The sequence below is a fragment of the Manacus candei genome, unplaced genomic scaffold (assembly GCF_025592945.1).
Source record: "Manacus candei isolate 608988 ecotype Guabito, Panama unplaced genomic scaffold, ASM2559294v1 h1tg000014l, whole genome shotgun sequence".
In the NCBI taxonomy this organism is placed as follows: Eukaryota; Metazoa; Chordata; class Aves; order Passeriformes; family Pipridae; genus Manacus; species Manacus candei.
Window position 1 is genome coordinate 32,461,927 of NW_026138062.1, and position 18,563 is coordinate 32,480,489.

Here is an 18,563-nt window from a genome sequence, read left to right on the forward strand (position 1 = left end):
TGACTACCATAAGTAGAGTTTGTGTCTGGGATGTTAAAGTATTACTTAATGCCTACTTGCACTTCCTTGCAGAATAACATTAAAATGGCTACAGCTACATTCAGCCATCTGTCTAGGAGTAGCAGATCTCCTAGCACTGTTTTTACTGACTTTCTTCAAAGTGATTTGGAACCAAAATTTCATGTATAGTAGGTCTTTTCTTAAACTTTGCATCACAATATTAATATACACAACATTAATAAGTATATGCTTCAGAATTTAACTTTTGCTCTAATAGCCTCTTTAAAAGAATAACCAATTAAAATCTCAATAACTTCTATCATTAATCTTAAATTATTTTTAAAAAATTTAAATGCTAAATTAAATTTAAATATTTCCCAGTCTAAATTTGCTCAAATAAAACATTCTCCAGTTATCATGGTTTTACTCACATTTTAGAAACACTCCTAAACAGGAATAACATACTGAAATGGCAGAAACAGCAGCATTTTAACCTAGTGTTCTGAACTTATTTTTGGGAGGCTCAAAAGACTAAGGAGTTTTGAAGATATAGAGCTTCTACTTCCATTCTTGCTGACTATATGATATTTACAATTTAATTACACATTCCAGGCTGTGAAAGATAGACAGGCATAAGCACACAAAACCTGTCAGTGAAAGTAAGCTGTCTGATGATGGATATTGCAGACTTACATACTTACAAATGAAGTGGGCTTCTCTTTTATAATATTACTACATGGGAGTTGACAAAAAGAATGTAACTTTTTTTTTCACAGTTAAGAAACCACTGATCTAAAATGGAAGGCTTCTCATAGGTCTACCATGATGAAGCACCTGCTGATTACCATGATAATACAAGCATTGCTTAAATTATAAATATTTGTGTGTAACTCACACTCCACATTTGTGACATGTAGTGCACCTTCTCTTCCCTCATCTGCCTTCTGAGATCAGAGGTATCCTGGTAGATATGTATCCAGGAGCCTTGGGTACCTGGCTTATACTCTTCTCTATCTGAACAAAGTCTGCAGCTGTGGAGTTTCCATGCTCCAATTTTGGACAAAAGAAAGTGGGTGATGCTGTTCATCAGCAGGGTCAGAACTGTTCTCATAAGCAGAACATTGCATGAACAGCTATTCTAATCACAAAACATCTGAAAAATAGACTTCAAAACCTTCACTCAGTAAAGGAAAAAGAATAACAAAAACACATACTGCTGGAGGTATTCACAATATCTATCTTGAGGCATCCAGTTCAGATGCCTACACTGGGAGGTGAGTGCCTTCAGCATGACACAATAGTTCAAAGCGTTCCAGTACAGAGCACAATTATTTGTCCAAAGCAGCCTGTTTCTCCTCGCTATATACACATGATGCTTAGAGTAACTACTTTTGCCAATTGGGTATTTAGATTTTTAATATTTAGTAGTATAGGTAGCAATTTTGTTTACAGTTTTAATGTCTACAATCTATAACAGTCATACAGGCAGTTTAGTCCTCTGTGTTCTGAGCAATGCTTGCAGGAATTCTTAAAAAAGCACATGGAGATTTGAATATAGCACAGTCTTGCACAATCTTCCAGGGCTCATTTTAGCTTGGTATGAAAGGACCTATTTGTATTTCGCAATCTTAACTCTTCAGAATCTGAGGCTAAATGCAAAGAGTAGCTGAAAGTCTCTAACGGATGACAACAGTAAAAAAGCAAGTATAAACACTGGATTCAAATTTTGTCCTCCAAGTAGTGATGTGGACACAGATCCCAAAGCCAAAAGTAGCTTTGCTGAACTACTGAAAGTTTAACATATTATTTTTATTATTATTATTATTTTCTATGCCTTCATATAGCTCGTCCTCCTTAACTTGTGTCAATGCTATGTCCTTTTAGCCAAATAATGTTGTACGTTGAATTATTCCCGTGTGTCTGATTTCCATGGAATCAGCCTGGATTTATAGTGGTACAGTTTCTATAAAAGTTTAGCTGTCTGGAGTTTTTCACCCCAGGAGTAAGTAAAGGCTGGTTACTAAGGTCTTTGTCATTTTGATACAATCTAGTCCTCCTGGGCAAAATAAAGCAACCCTACAAAGAATGATTCCCAGGTCTCTTTGATACCAGTGCAGAACACACCTAAGTGGAAAAGAAAAAGGACCTATGATACTGTCATTATCCCAGAACAGATTGCACTGTGTTCATGATTTCACATTCCCTTCTCTGGGAACCCCTAGCTTTCAGATGGATACTGGTCATAGTTGAACAGTATTCAGGTGCCTAAATATAGGTGTCTAGGGTGATTATAGATATCCTAAGGTATGTGAGTTATTCACAGAGACTGGAAGATATGACATAAGACATACATTAGATCCACAGCCTTCTGAAGCATTTGGAGGCTTAGTTTTAGACACTTATGTTTAGGTATCTGATTTTCTCCCTATGGTTTCAGGAGGAAAAAACAAATCCCTGTGTAAGCCAGCAACAAAAAAAGGAATAATATTTTTACTTTTAAGCAGAAAAAAACCAGAGTATTTACATGTATGTAATGAGTTTATCTTCTTCAACTTGGCATTTGTTGAGTTTACGTGCTTATTTCCTTATATGAAAATATTTTAAAGTGGGTTTTTTGCTTTTCTTTTATAGTCTGCCTAACACAAAACAATTCGAGCTAAGTATTAGCAAAGCAGCTTGTACACATGCTTTACTAATGTCCTCTGTTAAAATGAAGATCAAAATTGTTATCTAAATCAATTGAATTCTATGTACTATAATGTCCCTTGATTTACAAGGTAAAATAAACACGATGCTAGGGTCCAAATTAAAAGTACAGAGTGACAGAAAGCACTACAGAAAATAAGATTTCATTAGGCAAATCTGATTTCATGTGCTACGCTCTAAACAAAGCAACAGAAATCCTTCTTAGTTAATGTCTCACTAGTTTTGCCGCACCATTTTGTTTTCCCTCCTGTCTGTAAGTGACTGTTCAGCTATTGCCACCTACTGACGAGAAGCAAAACAGGCAGAAGCAGAACAGTAAATAACGCACAGGGAATGCATGTTTACATTGTAAACTGTGTCAAAATGGAAGATAGCAGCATAGAAATGAAGAGCATGTCTATATTTCCAGAGCAAGGATATCAGGCAATTTGGGTACAGTTATACAAAATATTTAAATAGAAGCCTATTAAATGGAATCTAATAGAGTAAAATTAACTTATTTTCATAGACACATGACAGATTCATGCATCACCCAGCTCTCATCATCAGCTTGTTCAGTGAATTCACTACAGTAATTAAATAGGCTGTAAGGGGGTTGTGCCTTACCTATAAGTAATAAATGATAACTAGGCATTTTGCAGAGGATTTATTGGTTAACGTTGGAATTATGCCTTCAAGATTCAAAATACAATTATCCTTCCCTTGACTTTGCTTTGGAGCTGTTAAACTGACATGTCCTGTTAGGACTCTGACATTCACTTCTGAGTTTCTCCCAGCTGAACGGTGTCTGGAAGCATCAGCCAGCCAGGAACAAATTTTGTTTGCCCAGACCTACCATACATATGCTAAAAATATACCATCCTATAAGCCAATATGAAATCTGCACCACTACCACTGGGGCATGGGCTCAGGCAACACTGACGCAAGAATATTGCTGTGCAAGTCAAAATGCAGCCTGTGTCCCACAAGCACAGCCCACAGGCATCAGTGGGCATGAAGAATAACTTCAGCAGTATTTTCTTCCTGCTCTTCACCATAGTTTCCAGGGATGATCCCTATACAATCTGTTTTCCATTACTGGTATCCTATAAACTTATTTCCTTCTCAGTTTTGTAACAAACCCTTATCTGTATTTTAGAAACAAGGTTACATAGCATATTCTCCAAACGTCCCAGCATGATATGTCAGAACTTCCTCACAGCAGGAAATTTCCAAACAGCCCCTGATTGTGACCCTAATTCTGGGTGCTTTTTCAGAGACAAGATGAAGTAACTGAACCCTACCCACTTCCCAAAGTATAATTTCTATTTGCTAATTTACTCCTAAGAGATCCGTACCAGGTCATGCAGAGCTTAGGACAGAGGGAACACAGATGTTGTGGCTGTCCCTCTTTTCCTCAAGTTATTATTTTCTCATTACACACTGCACAGACTGAACCTCTCAGTCATATACTCAAAAATTTAGGACTGTATATATGTCATAACCCCCCCCTTCCTCCTCCCTTCTGTGATGTAGTTGTATCTCTTCTACCCTCCTGACAGGAAACTCTATAGGAGGGCAGAGAAGTAGAAGCCAGGGAGGAGAAGGGCTGGAGCATGCCCATCACTAGATATTCATAGAGTCATAGAACAGTTTGGGTTGAAGGGACCTTTGAAGATCGCCTAGTCTGAACATCTGCCATGGGCCGGGACACCTTTCATTTCATCACATTGTTCAAAGAAGCCTGTTTTGTTTCTATGGGGTCTCTAGGGACAGCTAACAATTACTGTATGTGACTGTAGCTGAGATATAAGAGTTCTCAGCTTTTCTTCTCATTCTTGTGCCCGCCATTACCAGGCACACCCTGAGATCCAGGCAGGTTTCCCCCTCTTTTACCAGGGCCACAGAGCTGGGGCAAAGTCGTCTCTCCCTTCTATCCCCAGGCATATAGGAGGCAGCCAGCTGGGAACCTGCCTTGGGAAAGGAAAAGCTCCTGACTATTCAGAGAGGTGCCTGAGATGCAATGGAAAGCAGAGCAAGACAGACAAGGATAGGGGTGTACCCACTCAGAGTGGTGAGTTGATGCCAAAACCAAGGCATCCCTGGCCCAAACACAAATCACATCACACACCTTAGTTTTCCTGATTTTGTCTCTGTTGTCGGATGACATGTTCAAAATACTCATCTTCCACAAGATACCACCCTGTAACATGCTGCAAGTGTACGACATTTTCATTGATTACCCAATTAGGAGATGGAATCTTCAGTGTAATAGCTCAAATTTGCTCTCTCATACTAGCACATCCCTCAGACAGATCTTATCTCAATGTAGGCACTCATTAGTGTGATTTTCAACACAAATGTTTTCCTGAATCTCAAATACATTTACAGATATATATTCCCTCTCTTAATTCTGCCACAGCAGTTCTTAAAGCTTTCCCTGACTTTAAACAAGATGCTCTTGTGACAAGCTATTTGCTTACTTGTTCTTTTTTTAACTTTCCTTTCCATTCTCTAGTTTTGTCTTTAATTATTAACACTTCTTCCTTTCTGGTTGACCTATTTGGATACTCACACCTCAACGTTTTCATTACTCTGTAGAAAGGTATCCTTCTGCTTATGTCCCTTTGCTCCACCAGAAACATCAACCTTAGAAAGTAAGTTGATTTTTCACTTCTCTCATAAAATGGGAACACGTGTTGGAAGGGTGTCAACCAACTTCCATCTAGTATAGATCAAGATGGGACGGACATGGAATCAGGCTGTACTACATTTACTGCCTTACACCTTCCTATCAGGCATCATGCTCTGCCAGCCATCAGAGAGATATCAGAGAGGCCATCAGACCAGCCAGGCACACATGCCCTTGTAACACCTCCACAGTTCCCTCAGATGGGTCTTATGCATACAGTACTCACTCTGAATGAATCAAAAAACTGCTACCTCTTGCAACACCTGCGTAAGAATTACCTGGCTGAAACAGGATACTGAGCACCATCAGAATTAGTTGATCTGAGGTAACTAACAGTTAGTTACCTACAGTTATCTATCAGTTTTTCAAATTATGAAAGATATTGTATGTATCACTGTATTGATTTGCCACCTTCCCTGACATGTACTGCCACAAACAAGGCTGTACATCCTTCAGAGTAGGACTCAGATCTTTCCTGTGAGTGAAGTGCTTGGCATAGCTGGAGCCTGGCTCATTACAGGATGAGCTTTTTTCTCATTTTACTCAAAAGTGCTAACAAAAAATTCAGGTAGCTCAGACCAGTGCTACTTCCAGTTAGACCAAGAACCTAATGACTCAGCTGGATAGCATCTACAATTTTAAAACTGCTTTTTTGTTTGAAAGCGGGAAGAAGTAATGTTTCAAAAATCAGGTTTACCCAAGAAGTCATGCCAGGTGGTAAACCAAAAAGTATATTTTTCTCTCCCTCACTGCAGTTTATAAACAGGACATGCACACAAACATACACTTCTTAGCTCGCTTGATACCTTTAATAGCTAGGCTGTCAATCACTATGCCCTTCATCCCTTTGAAAATAATTCTAAATATCCAAAGTAAACATAAATAGCTGTCAACAAAAATCTTCATGAATCAGGTCACTGGCCAGGAACTTTACATAGATGACTGCTGTGAGGCAGTGTCAGGAAAAATCAGGCCATATGATTTTACAATGAAATTTCTGTTCCTCGTGGTTGCTTTTCCCTCACATTCCTCATTACATGCAGATGACCCTCCATTTACAGCTTCTGCCTTAGCTCTCTCCTGTTACTACTCAAAATTATTTTTTCCATTCTTTGAAGAACTGATGCCAGTAAACAATCTCAGTCCTAATCAGTTGTTGAATGGAATGCCTTGTTTTATGTAGTTTTGAATTCACTTTCTATATAACCCTCCCAAGCAAGCACTGGTGAGACACAGCGTATGGAGCTTACTATGTAATATCCTTAACTTGCAGAGCAGTGTGTTTAGATGTTAGCTAGATAGGAGACAGCAATTTGGTTTAAAAAAAAAAAATCTCACTGATCTTATGTAAGAACACCTGATCTGAGCTTGCAAAATCTTTTCTATAATACTTTTTTAAGCATTGGGAAGGAAACCTTTTTTCTAAATTAAAACATTACCTATAAGTATACCTGTTATTTCACCTTTTGAAGTAACCTGTGGCAGTTGAGATCTCAATTTCAGAGACAGTCTTTCTTTGCTGCTTTTTTTTCCTCAATATAGTACTTTTTAACTGATGAGCACTTGTTTGAGGACTCTCCCTTGCTGTGGGGAAGGTTTTGCAACATCAACTCTCTGATCTAGGTACAGGCAATAAACAGAGCTCCAGCATCCTCCAACCTACTGCTTTTCTACAGAAGCACAAGCATCCTCACACAGGCCAAGTTAAATATATGTGCATTCTTTGTAACTGGGTCTTTTATACCCTCCAGAGTTCATCTCTTTCTGCTAAAAAAAGAAAATGTCTTGGTTCTCCAACAGCTATGAGGTCCAACACAGCTGATTGTTTATGTTAGAAAAAGGTAAATTACCCTCGTCTATGTTACTCAAGGTTTCTCTCAGGCTACATTTGAATGGAAACTGCAGTTTACTGAAAAAATGTACAATTTACAATCTGCTTTTTATGAACTAAAAGAAAAATATTTTAGGCTTAGTACACAAGGAAGAAAGCACAAAAAGATGTCACATTTAAAATTGAGCGATTTCCTAGTAAAGGCAGTAATTATAGTTGCTTTAACTACACTTAAAATGATTAATGATCTTGAGTCAGCACAGTCTAGATTTTCAAAGGCATTTAGCTTCTGAAACATCTAACAGTTGCTTTGTAGATTATTAAGTGCCTAATCTGGTTAAGTATCAAACTCCCATGTACTTGTTTGTCCACTGCAGCATTAAAGGCTCTGAAAATCTAAACTAATTTTTTTAAAAACTTATTAAAATTAGTAGATCTCATTCTCCCCCATGTCTTTTTTTTTCACCAGACCAGAAGAGGAAGATAGGTTCTTTCTTTTTGATCTCTGGATTGGCTCCTCAGCTGTGAGATCTAACATACAGGGTATATAACAAAAAACAATCCACTGAGATAGAATACTTTTATTTGAATATGATGCTTAGATCTGGAGAAAATCCAGTTAACTTCTTTAGCAACCTAATTCAAAAGGGATGGGTGATCATAAAAAATAACAACTGGGATTCACGTGTTTTGAAAGCTTTCAGTGGACCTGCAGGCGGTGTTGGGTGTGGAATTTGAGCTCATGCTCAGTCGGGTACTGGTGCTCAGTGACACCGTATCCTCCCGACTCACACAGGGCTCTAACGCACGAACCTTGCCTGAACTCTTCCACAGATCAAGGGAGGTCATCGCTACCTACTGACTAATTCAGTGAATTAAGAACATAGCACCAGCACAGGCAGAATCCTTTATAAACTGGAAACTTCTCCAAGAATATAAGGATACTCCTACCCCATCTGATAATACAACAGATTTGACGTGGAGTGTGTTTTCTTGTTTGACTTAAGTTAATCTAAGATTCTGCTACTGTTGGAAAAGCTGTGAAGTTCTTCTGTCCTCTCTTAGGTCGCCTTGTGGTGGCACTAGTTAGGAGCAGCAATTTAATTTGGGTACTGTGTGTGTCTTGGAGCTAAAGTGTTACCTTCATTAGCTCCAGTTGTGAATGAGGTTATGAGTATCCCCACAGAAGCACGTGATCACTACGGTCAACACAAGGGACGCTGATGGGTGTTTAGGTGGGGAAAGGCAGAAAAGGAAAATTATGTTTCTAAATTGCAAAAAAATTGTTTAAAAAAATCAAAGACATGCTTTTCATAGGTATTACATGGTTAAACAGCTTTTCCAACTGCTCATATGCATCTACAAACATCTATAACAGGCACTGCATTTTATAGTAAGAAAATTCTTCAAACCCACTTTTCTGGCTGAGCCGTTATTGAACTTTGGCTGTCGCAGGAACAGATATATTTTAGGTTCAATTGCAAGAAACATGGCCAGAAAATGAGCTTGAAGATTTAAAAAGCCAGCATGCAGGTCAGGTCAGAGAATGTATTTATTTCTGGTCCATGTACATTGATTCAAAGTAGCAAGAAAAGAACCAGAAAAACCTTCTTCCAAAGCTATTACAGATAATGCTAGATCCAGGTTAATCTGCAAATGCAAAAACAAGTACTTACGGATTCAGCTATGAGACAAAAAGGTAACATTTCACATATATATGCAACACTACTAATTCTCAATAATATAGAATCAGAACAAAATAATTAATCTAGACATCCATCTATGTGGACAACAGCCTGCATGCTGTTATTATAAAACAACTAATGCTACTCATATTTGTTTCTATGAGGTTTCATCAGCAGATTACAATATTAAACAGATACAGAACCTTAACTTGCCTACTTCATATATGACACAAAGAAAGGCAGACGGAAAATTATGTCAAAAGAAAAATAATGAAATTATTTTCACAAAATTCATAGAAAATCAATAACACTTTATTAAAGTAAAATAAGTGTTCATGAATATGGACCATTTAATCTAAAAGTTCTTTATAAAAGACAACAGTAACTTATGACTGATAAGCACACAAGCCCCATGCTTCATTATTTTAAAACCTGAGGTTTCAGAAACAATCATGTCAAAATTTTGAAAGCTTGGCTTTTGAATCACCAGTGTGGGAGCAAGCAGCATTGTTTGCACAGAAGAAATACTTGGTCATATAAAACTATGAAAAAATGGAAGCAATGAAGAATTCATTGGTAACTTGCTTCGCTAGAAGGGAGAAGCTAAAGGTAGGCTACAGATGCGGGACTTATTCAACTTAATGCAGGTGTTTCCATTTCAGCTTCTCAGATTGGATGTCTTATAATCAATGTAAAAAAAAATAAGAGCTGGTTCATCCCATTTAAATACTAACATCTACAGCAAATCACCCAGAATAAATGGTTATAATACCTATATTTCTCCAGTGTTTCTAAAGGGAACTTGACGTGACTAGCGTGTTCAGCAAACGTCTGAGTTTGGAAAGACAACACCCCAGTTATCCAGATAAGACAACGCTCATAGTGAAAACCCCCAAAACAGTGATGCTGACTTTGTCCACAGGCTTTTTTTCTCCATAATTCTCTTTTGAGACTAGCAAGCCTTGTAAGATGCAAAGCCACTAGGAGAACACAAAGCCGTTTCTTACCACCTCCAGCTTGAAGGACAATCTATTTATTTCTGTTTGTGAATACAGACAATTTATTTCCCTAAAAACTGTTTTAAATAATAAATTTAGCCACGTATAGCTAAAATCAGGATCGAAGTGAAAAATCTGAAAACACCTTATAAAAAGGAAGACAAATCTGCTAAAGTTACTGCACCTGTTCCTTCTAGACCTCTTGTGTGAGAAAGGAGCAACGCTAATGCTCATGGAAGTTCCTTCTGCTATTTCTCCTGAAAGTATCAGAGTGGAGGAAAGCAAAGGAGATTAGAAAAGAAAGGTGTCTGCAACTCCTGCAACAATGGACATTGCTTATAGGCAATACACAATGAAGTAGGTTTATAGGATTGTTTAACAGTTTTATCATTTATCTATCACAAAAAGCAAGAAAAAAATGTAGATTCCATTTTCTGTTAATATTTCGTAGGAAAAGTTATCAATTTAAATACTAATAAGGAAATGCCTAACAATTATAATAATCTTGGAAAGTAGAATAAGAGAATTGCTAAGATTTTCAGCAATACTGGGTGGTTTATAAACCAAAGTGCTTGTAGAAGTACTTGTAGTAGTAGAGGAAATATTGAACAAAACTCTGTTAAAATCATTAACTGTGTTAATATCATATCATATGATAACACATATTAAACTGTGTTAAAATATTGAACAAAACTGTGTTAAATCATGAAATCATACTGAACTTCATAAGATTCTATTAAACAGTACCGACTCCAGTATCAATCCCTGGGCTACACTGTTAGTGATTGACTTCCAGTAAGCCTTCATGCTGCTAATCACAACACAGTCAGTCTGGTAGCTCAGTTTTCAGCCCACTTCACTGTTCATAAATCTGTTTTGTATTTCATCATTTTGTCTATGATGACGCTACAGCAGATATTGTCAAAAGGCTTTAAATAAATGGTATCCTTTGATCTCCCATCATCGACCATGCCAGTTACCTTGTTTTTGAAGGCTACTGAGTTGGTAAAGCATGATTTCCCCTTTGCCCCATCACTTCCACAGGGTTATGGTGAGGATTACCATGCAGTAGTTCCTGGATCCTCTTTCTTGCGCTTCCTGAAGAAAGGAGTCACATTTGCTCTCCCCTAGTAGCCATGAGCTTTCAAAGACTACCAGGTCAGACCGTGATGCCAGCCAGCTTCCTCAGCTTGTGGTTGCATCCTGCCAGGACCTATGGACCCAAGCACATCCAGTTTGTTTCAAATGTTCCCTAACCTGTTACCCCTGTACCAAGGGTAAGGACCTAGTTCAGGCCTTCCCAATTGGTCTCTGGGAAACAGGATTCCTGAAGGCCTCCTGAAGGTAAAAATGGAGGTAAAGGCAGTATTAACTACCTGGGTCTTTTTCATCTCCATCACCATCATTCCCCTTTCTGCTGAGTGAAGTTTACACAGTCACTGAGCCCTCTTTCAGAATGGGCTTTCTAGTTGGAGGAATAAAAATATAACAATAGATTACACAGAAGCATTCTTAACCCTGAAAGCAGATAAAGGACAAACCGTAACACTACTTTTACTTAAGAGGCCCATAGCATTTAGTATGACAAATCTAAACTTAAATTACATTATTACTAGCTTCTAAAGAGAGAACTGCTGATTTTCTCGTTCCAGAATGGATTTAGAATTGGACTTGTATACATACATTTTGTTTATCCTCAATTCACTGGGTAGAAAATTACATTTCAGACCCTGAAATTCCATCTTGTGAGCTTAATTTAGTTTCTGGTATTTTCCTTTTCTTGTCATCCTTCTTTCACCCTTGCATCTTTATGTGATAGTACCTCTGCTGCAGATTAGACTTTTTACTTCAGAATGGAAGACTCAGCAACTAGTAGAAATTTAATGCTCGAATGATTGTCCATAGAGGAGTCAGTAACTGACCATGATAATCCTAAACAAGTCTTATCAGAAGTACTTAATTGAACATTGAACAAACTGGTACTGAGTTTTAATGACTTTTATGGTAATTAAAGTTATGTCTTGCTGGACAGACTGGTGATTCAACTACACTGGACCATGAATGCCATGCCTACATTAATACCTGGGGCTGTTCTCTGGCCACAAGGCCAGACGTGATGAAACAGGCTACAAGTGCATCATAAAACATTATCTACATGCAACATCCAGTTCTCTCTCAATTCCTCAGCTCTTGTCAACTTCTGAACCGTGCCTGAGAATTGTTAGGGGGGTTATCCAGGCAAAATGAGGAAGAAATGGAGCAGCTTTGCTAGACAGGGATTTCTCTGACTTGCATACAAGGAACAGGAGAGAACAGACAGGCCAGCAAGAGACTGACTAGTTTAAAGATCCTAAACAAATTAGGAACTACAGGACAAATGAGATCATAGCTAGAAAGATGACACTTGTTGACTGTCCCTCTCCTTACCATTACAAAGACTAAACATCATGCTTAAAAATTATTTTGCCAACCTTTTTTTGCATGCAGCACAAATTAGCCCAGAAAAGGTTTACTCAGAAGAGCAGATAATTCACAACGAACCTAGCACAGAGATGGTTCAATCTCTGGCATATTCTGCAACTAAAGCATGTTGCCATTACAGCCAACATGAAACAGTAACTCCAAAGACACAGAGGAAAACCCCACAGAAAGTCACAGCAATACCCTCAGACAGTTCTAAAACAAATAAATAAACAAAAAACCCACTACCCAAGCAGGTTGTTGTAAGAGGAGCCACTACACTGTATCAAACACAACATACATTGCTTAACTATGTACATTTTTCCCTGCAGTGATGTCTTCCTGTAATCGATGGGAAGGATTTCCTCTTTTAATAAATTTTAAGTGCAACTTTAAGTATAGGATTACAAAGCATGAACGGATATATGTCAGGTCTTCAAAATTGTATCTGAATATAATACTGCATTTTAATTTTGTGTAGCAGCTATATATTAGTATATCCTGTGTGAAGAAGAATTTATATTGATCTCATATTGTGAAGCACTGTGCAATTTCAATTTCCCAGAAACCCCAATAAAGAAAGTTTTGAGCTACTCGAATCAGGCTCCTAATTTGAGATCCAATCCCCAAAATGCATAAAACCCACATTCCAAATTAACCACTCTTAATTAGTAACAATAAAGAAAATTCATATGAGAGCTACAGTTGACTAATTCTTTTCTTTATCAGAAAGGATTTCATTCAAAAGGGCATCTTTTATCATGAGAAGCGGTAAAAAAAAAACAAACAAACTTCCAGATAATTCTAATTGTGTTCAAAGTGGTTTCAATGGGTAGTCTTTTGTAACTAGGATGAATTACACTATTTACACCCATCCTCAGGCGAACAATCTCTGAATCCAAAAAGATTAATAAAATACCGATTTTTAAAAATTATTGAAATTAAGCAAATATTTTCAGAATCTCCTAAACCTGTTGTTTAACTTCAGGTACAGTAAGACAGCAAAGAAATTAAAATTAAGAAAACATTGAGATTTTTTATTTCAGAGATTCCAAGATCATTGGGTGCTTTGGATATAGTATGCTCCAATTAAATATGTAAGGCTAATTATAAACAGCTGAAAGTTGGTTACCTACCAAATGCACCCAGCAAGTCTACTACAGCTTCTGAAAGTAAACAAGCACTATAAAAGGAATATATTTTGAGTGATTTATACACAGTGCATAGACCCATCTGACTGCCAAGAGAACATACTTCAATGTCATTACCTACATTAACTTATGTGAAGATTGCTCTTCAGAAGAGGAATAAAATATACATCAGCAGGAAGGTTAAATCAAAGCTACTTAGATAACTTTTAAGTCTAATTCTTTTAAAACACTTTGCTGATAAGCTTTTGATTACAGCAGATGCACTACTGTAAGACTTTAAAAGTAATGTCTGTCTTTCATGTAATAAAATGATATGTATTTCACAACTCTCTGAAAAAAATTATTGGCAATCTATCCAATCCATTAGCACAAAAATATTTCTTTATGGGTCAAAGGCGGGCATATTTTTATGGTGATTCCGCTATTTAAGTTGCATCTTAAATCAGATAAAGAGAATAAAATATCCTGCTGTGTCTTGATGGCCAAAGAAAGACTTACTCAGAAATAATGTCAACAAACCCTCACAGACTTACTGCACATGGAATATAGTTAAAACTACTACCATTTGATGTAAAGAGTGACTGGCTTGTTCTTCATTATTTTAAAACATTTTTGTATGTTTCCTATTTTGCTAATATTTGTTAGGACTCTGATTTTTTATTTATAAAATTCAATACATTTTATATTGTTATACTTTTCTGTAGATAAAACCAGTATCATATTCATATGAATATGAATTCAATGTTGCTTCTTGAAAATTATATAAACATACAAAAAAACCCCTATTGTGTTTCCCAGAGATGAGCATTCAGCACAAGTTCGAAGATTTCACTCTACACTTTAATCATTATCCTCTAGAAAGGACATAGCAGAAAGCCAAAGGGTCAAACTGGCAAACTATGTTGCTAATCCAGATTCTTTTTTCACGTCCTATTTCTAAAGCAGCACACACAGAAACTTGTGCTGAACTCAGGACACAAGTGCTATAATTGCTTCACAAGATCTTTCAGCAGAGTGAGGTCTACAAACCCTTAAACATGTTAAGATTTGAGGTATATTACTATGTGTACAATGGGGTTTGTTTACTTGGACACTGGAGCCTTTGCTTTAAAGAGGAGTCTCAACACTTATAACAACTGATAGTGGCAATCAAAATCTAGGAAACAACTAAACAGTTTTTAAAACAAACAAAAAACAAATCAGAAAACAAAAATTCAAGCCACAATATCAGAAGGAGCCTTCCCTATCTTAACTTCACCTTCCTCCCTATCTTCTCCCTCATTTTCATGTTCAAGTCACTCCAATGGACATAGAGCTCCCTTTATGTCCCAGATACAACTTAAAGATGAGGCAGCATCTTCATCACTTGCATACAAGAACATTTGGTAGTCATTCTCCCCAGTCCACAAAATACCAATAAACCCAAGAAAAACACAAGTCTGACAATATGCATCTATGACATGTGACTTCAAAATGCAGAATCCAGAGCTTTCCTATGAGTCATCAACCTATCCTTCCTGAAGAAGACAACACTTTAATAGAAACATTCAAGAACTAAAATTCTGAAGAGTATACTAAATAATATATGTAGAAATACGCAAGAGAGTGTAAAAATACACATCAAAGCAAGATACTATCAATTTTATAATTTCTATTAATAAAGCAGTGGTCACTCACCCAGATCAGTGGGTGAATACATACCCAATCAGCAATGTACTAATGGCATATCTTAACAAAAGGCCCAATAAAAATCAGAACCAACATACATACAGAACCAACATCAGTTTGCAATATGAACAGTAAATCAAATAAAAAAGTGCTACACCTCCCTCCCCCTGCATTTTCAATCAGCAGAAGGTCTTGGTAGCAGTATTAAAGGGAAACCAAGCCAATCTTTTCAAGTCAGGAAGGAAAGAGAAGGAACTTTTGGACAAGCCAGTTTTGCCTTCCCTTCTGCTGGATCATACTTGTAAAATGCAGCACCATCACAGGCCAATCTCCCAAATGTCTCCAAACTGTGCAAGGTGCCACTAGGGGTACCATAAGTGAACAGCAATTATCATATGCAGATTGCAAGCATGCATTATTATCATGCAGTACAATTTATTCAGAGAGGAGGTAGGATATTCAAATCTTCACCAAATTAAAATACTGAACACAGATCATTATAAATCAAGACACATACTGTAGCCATAATTTTAAGCATCCTTATTAAAACTAATTAGATTTTGGCAAGTCTTTCTCAATTAACATGACCAGTCAAAAGAAAAAAATAAGTCATACATACTGGCTGTTTTATCTCCATGATTCACGAAACATTAAATAATTTATTCACATCACTGTTGAACAACTTTTGAGTGTTTTTTTTACATATAACCCCCTTCTTTCCTTTATTATTTTCATCATTATAATTTACATGCAAATATAGTGTCAAATCAACTTACTTATTTTAGAAAGTGACTTTGCTAGACTGTACGCTGGTCTGAACTCCAGAAATGCTTTGAGAGAGTATCTCAAGACTTCTAACTGCGATAATATGTTCACTGGGGGAAAAAAAAAAGGCAGTGAATTTGTTACAGAATACTAGCTATTCTGTTGTAAAATCAGACTAGCAACCTACATTCTTACTTTGAGTAGCTGTGTAAAGTACTGTTAACCACTGACCTTTATTACATTAGTTCATAGCAACACCACACTGCTTTTACAAAAGTAGAGATAACATGTTGTCCCACAGAATACATAGAGCTTATTTTGGCTGGGAAGACAACACCTGAGGCACAGGCATACCGCTGTGAAATGGAGGTGTGCCTGGTCCTCGGAGAAGCAGAAAAACCAAAGTATTTTTCTCACCTTCTGTTCTTAAAAACTGACACAGCATTGTCAGTTTTTGTCATTGTCATTGAACAAGCAGTATTCAACAATGATACAGATTACCTGGATACAAAAATGATGCAGGAGAAGAAAAAAAACCTACAAGACACTAATAACAGTACTAGAATTGGATTTTCAGTGGTACTTAAACAAACACCTCCAACTCACAATATGAATGGCTTCCAAGTAAAACTTAAACATTATATTTTGACCTTTTCAATTTCTGTATTGTTTATTCTATTTTCTACAGAAAATTAACATTCCCAGGCAAAATCTCATGTCTTTGCTATGCATAAATAGGAAACTCAAAAAACAACATCAGCAGCCTTCCAAAAAGAAATAGGAGTAAAAACTCACCCTACACTTCCCTAGATTAAAATTAATAAATACAGACTAATTTTCTTTTGTGCTTTTGAACATGTTACCATAGACATTTAATGATGTTTAGCTAATGCATTTTAATTTTGTGCCCCTTCAGTTAGTTCTAATTTACCTTTCCTAGGTAGCTCTCTCAAGACATGGTCTCCTAAGATGCCTTCATTGCCCACTCAGTCTTTATACAATTCTTTCTTTTCTCATTAAAAAGTAAGAGGTTTATCATGGAGATTACTCAGGTTAAGAAAAGACACTGTTCACTTTTGCATGGTCCTGCCAGGGTAAAGTTCAGTCATGCCTACGATCAGCATCAGTATGCTGAGCTGAAGGCATGTTCAGCAGATACGTACAAACTCCACTAATTAAGATGATGAATCTCTCCACTGACAATAAATGGCCCTATAATGTTGATTTCTCCCTTGTGCCTGTGTTGGTTTTTTTTCTTTTTAAAGATAACCATGAAATAGTAAAAACTAAGACTTTGATATCACCAGTTGACATTAACCAAGCCCTGAAGCATGCAGCAGACCTAAACATTTCAAATTTAAAGAACAAAAAGAAATTAAGTGCTTTGTGGAAGAAGAAAAAGGTATATCTGTGCAGCATATTCCTTTGGCAATGGCATGGTTTCTCCATACAGTCATAGTTTCTGTCCTCCCCTTGCCATGTGGGAGTGAACACTGACATGTATGGTATCCCCAGGGATACCATTCTCTGGTTAGTCCTGCCTAGGCATATGTGAATGACTAATTTCATGACAGCAGGACACAGATGTGTCATGTTTCTCACATTGCAGCTTTCATTTCTAAAGAGTGAGCTTCTATCACAGTTAAGAAAAAGTTGTAAAACAAGCCTATGGAATGTAAGATGCCTCCCCAAGGCTGCATCAAGTCTGAAACAAAAGTCCCAATGTATGAACTGACATATATCCTTGCACCTAGATGCCTTGATGTGTCACTATTCACTATTTTATTAGTTAAGCTCCTTAGGACAGAATAAAAGGAAAGAAAACAGGAGGTGCATGACTTCAGACTAAACTGCAACCATGTCCTAAACATGAGATAGGTTAATGGTGATATAAAAGACTTAGCAGAGATATGGGGATTAGAAGAATGTAGAGTAGACAAAACGATAAAGATTTAAAATATTTCTATTAAGAGATGACTAGGCTGAAACAAGGAAGTAAGAATTACCATATTCTTCAGAGGGCTTCAGCACTGATCCAAAAGACTGCAGACAAAGTCTGTCTATACTTCTATTTATTATCTGTCTATCTATCTATCTATCTATCTATCTATCTATCTATCTATCTATCTATCTATCTATCTATCTATCTCAAGTGCTCAAAATCAGGTTGGGTAGGGCTTTGAGCAACCAAACATAGCGGAACATGTCCTTGCCCACAGTAGGGTGGTTGGAGTACATGGATTTTAGAGGTCCCTTCCAACTCACACTCTGATTCTATGATACAGCTCTGTTTCCATTCTAACATTCATTTACAGCATGAAAGACAATGGTTTAGAGGACTTCAGGCTTACTTTGTTAACCTGTTTTCAAAAGCAAATCAAGTAAAGCTCCTCCCATGCTGACCTACCAAATGAAAGACTATACCCATCTTTCCATCATGCTCCATCAATTGCTTATAGGAAGCAATTTGCATTACCTTTGAGTTAAGTGTTCTTGAGTGTACAATAATACATCTGCCTTGGATTTTGTAAGCATAATGGCTGTGTTCCAGACACACAAACTACATGAAAGTGCTTATATCTGACACAGCACAAACAATGGAGTATTACTGGTAATTTGGGAGGGTGG

General features: G+C 37.0%; 1 protein-coding gene across 3 annotated transcripts in view; it reads right to left on the reverse strand.

Moving 5' to 3' along the window:
• Nucleotides 1–18,563, reverse strand: part of FRY (FRY microtubule binding protein) — a 234,108-nt gene that overhangs the window by 167,702 nt on the left and 47,843 nt on the right. For 2 of the 3 annotated variants that reach the window (XM_051778816.1, XM_051778812.1), the window contains one exon: nucleotides 15,947–16,045. The exons of the other annotated variant lie outside the window; for it this stretch is intronic. Coding sequence is in view for 1 of the 2 variants with exons in the window: in XM_051778812.1 (XP_051634772.1) it covers nucleotides 15,947–16,045 (99 nt within the window). In the remaining variant the exon portion in view is untranslated. The remainder of the gene's footprint in view (nucleotides 1–15,946; nucleotides 16,046–18,563) is intronic. 3 annotated transcript variants of the gene reach the window in all.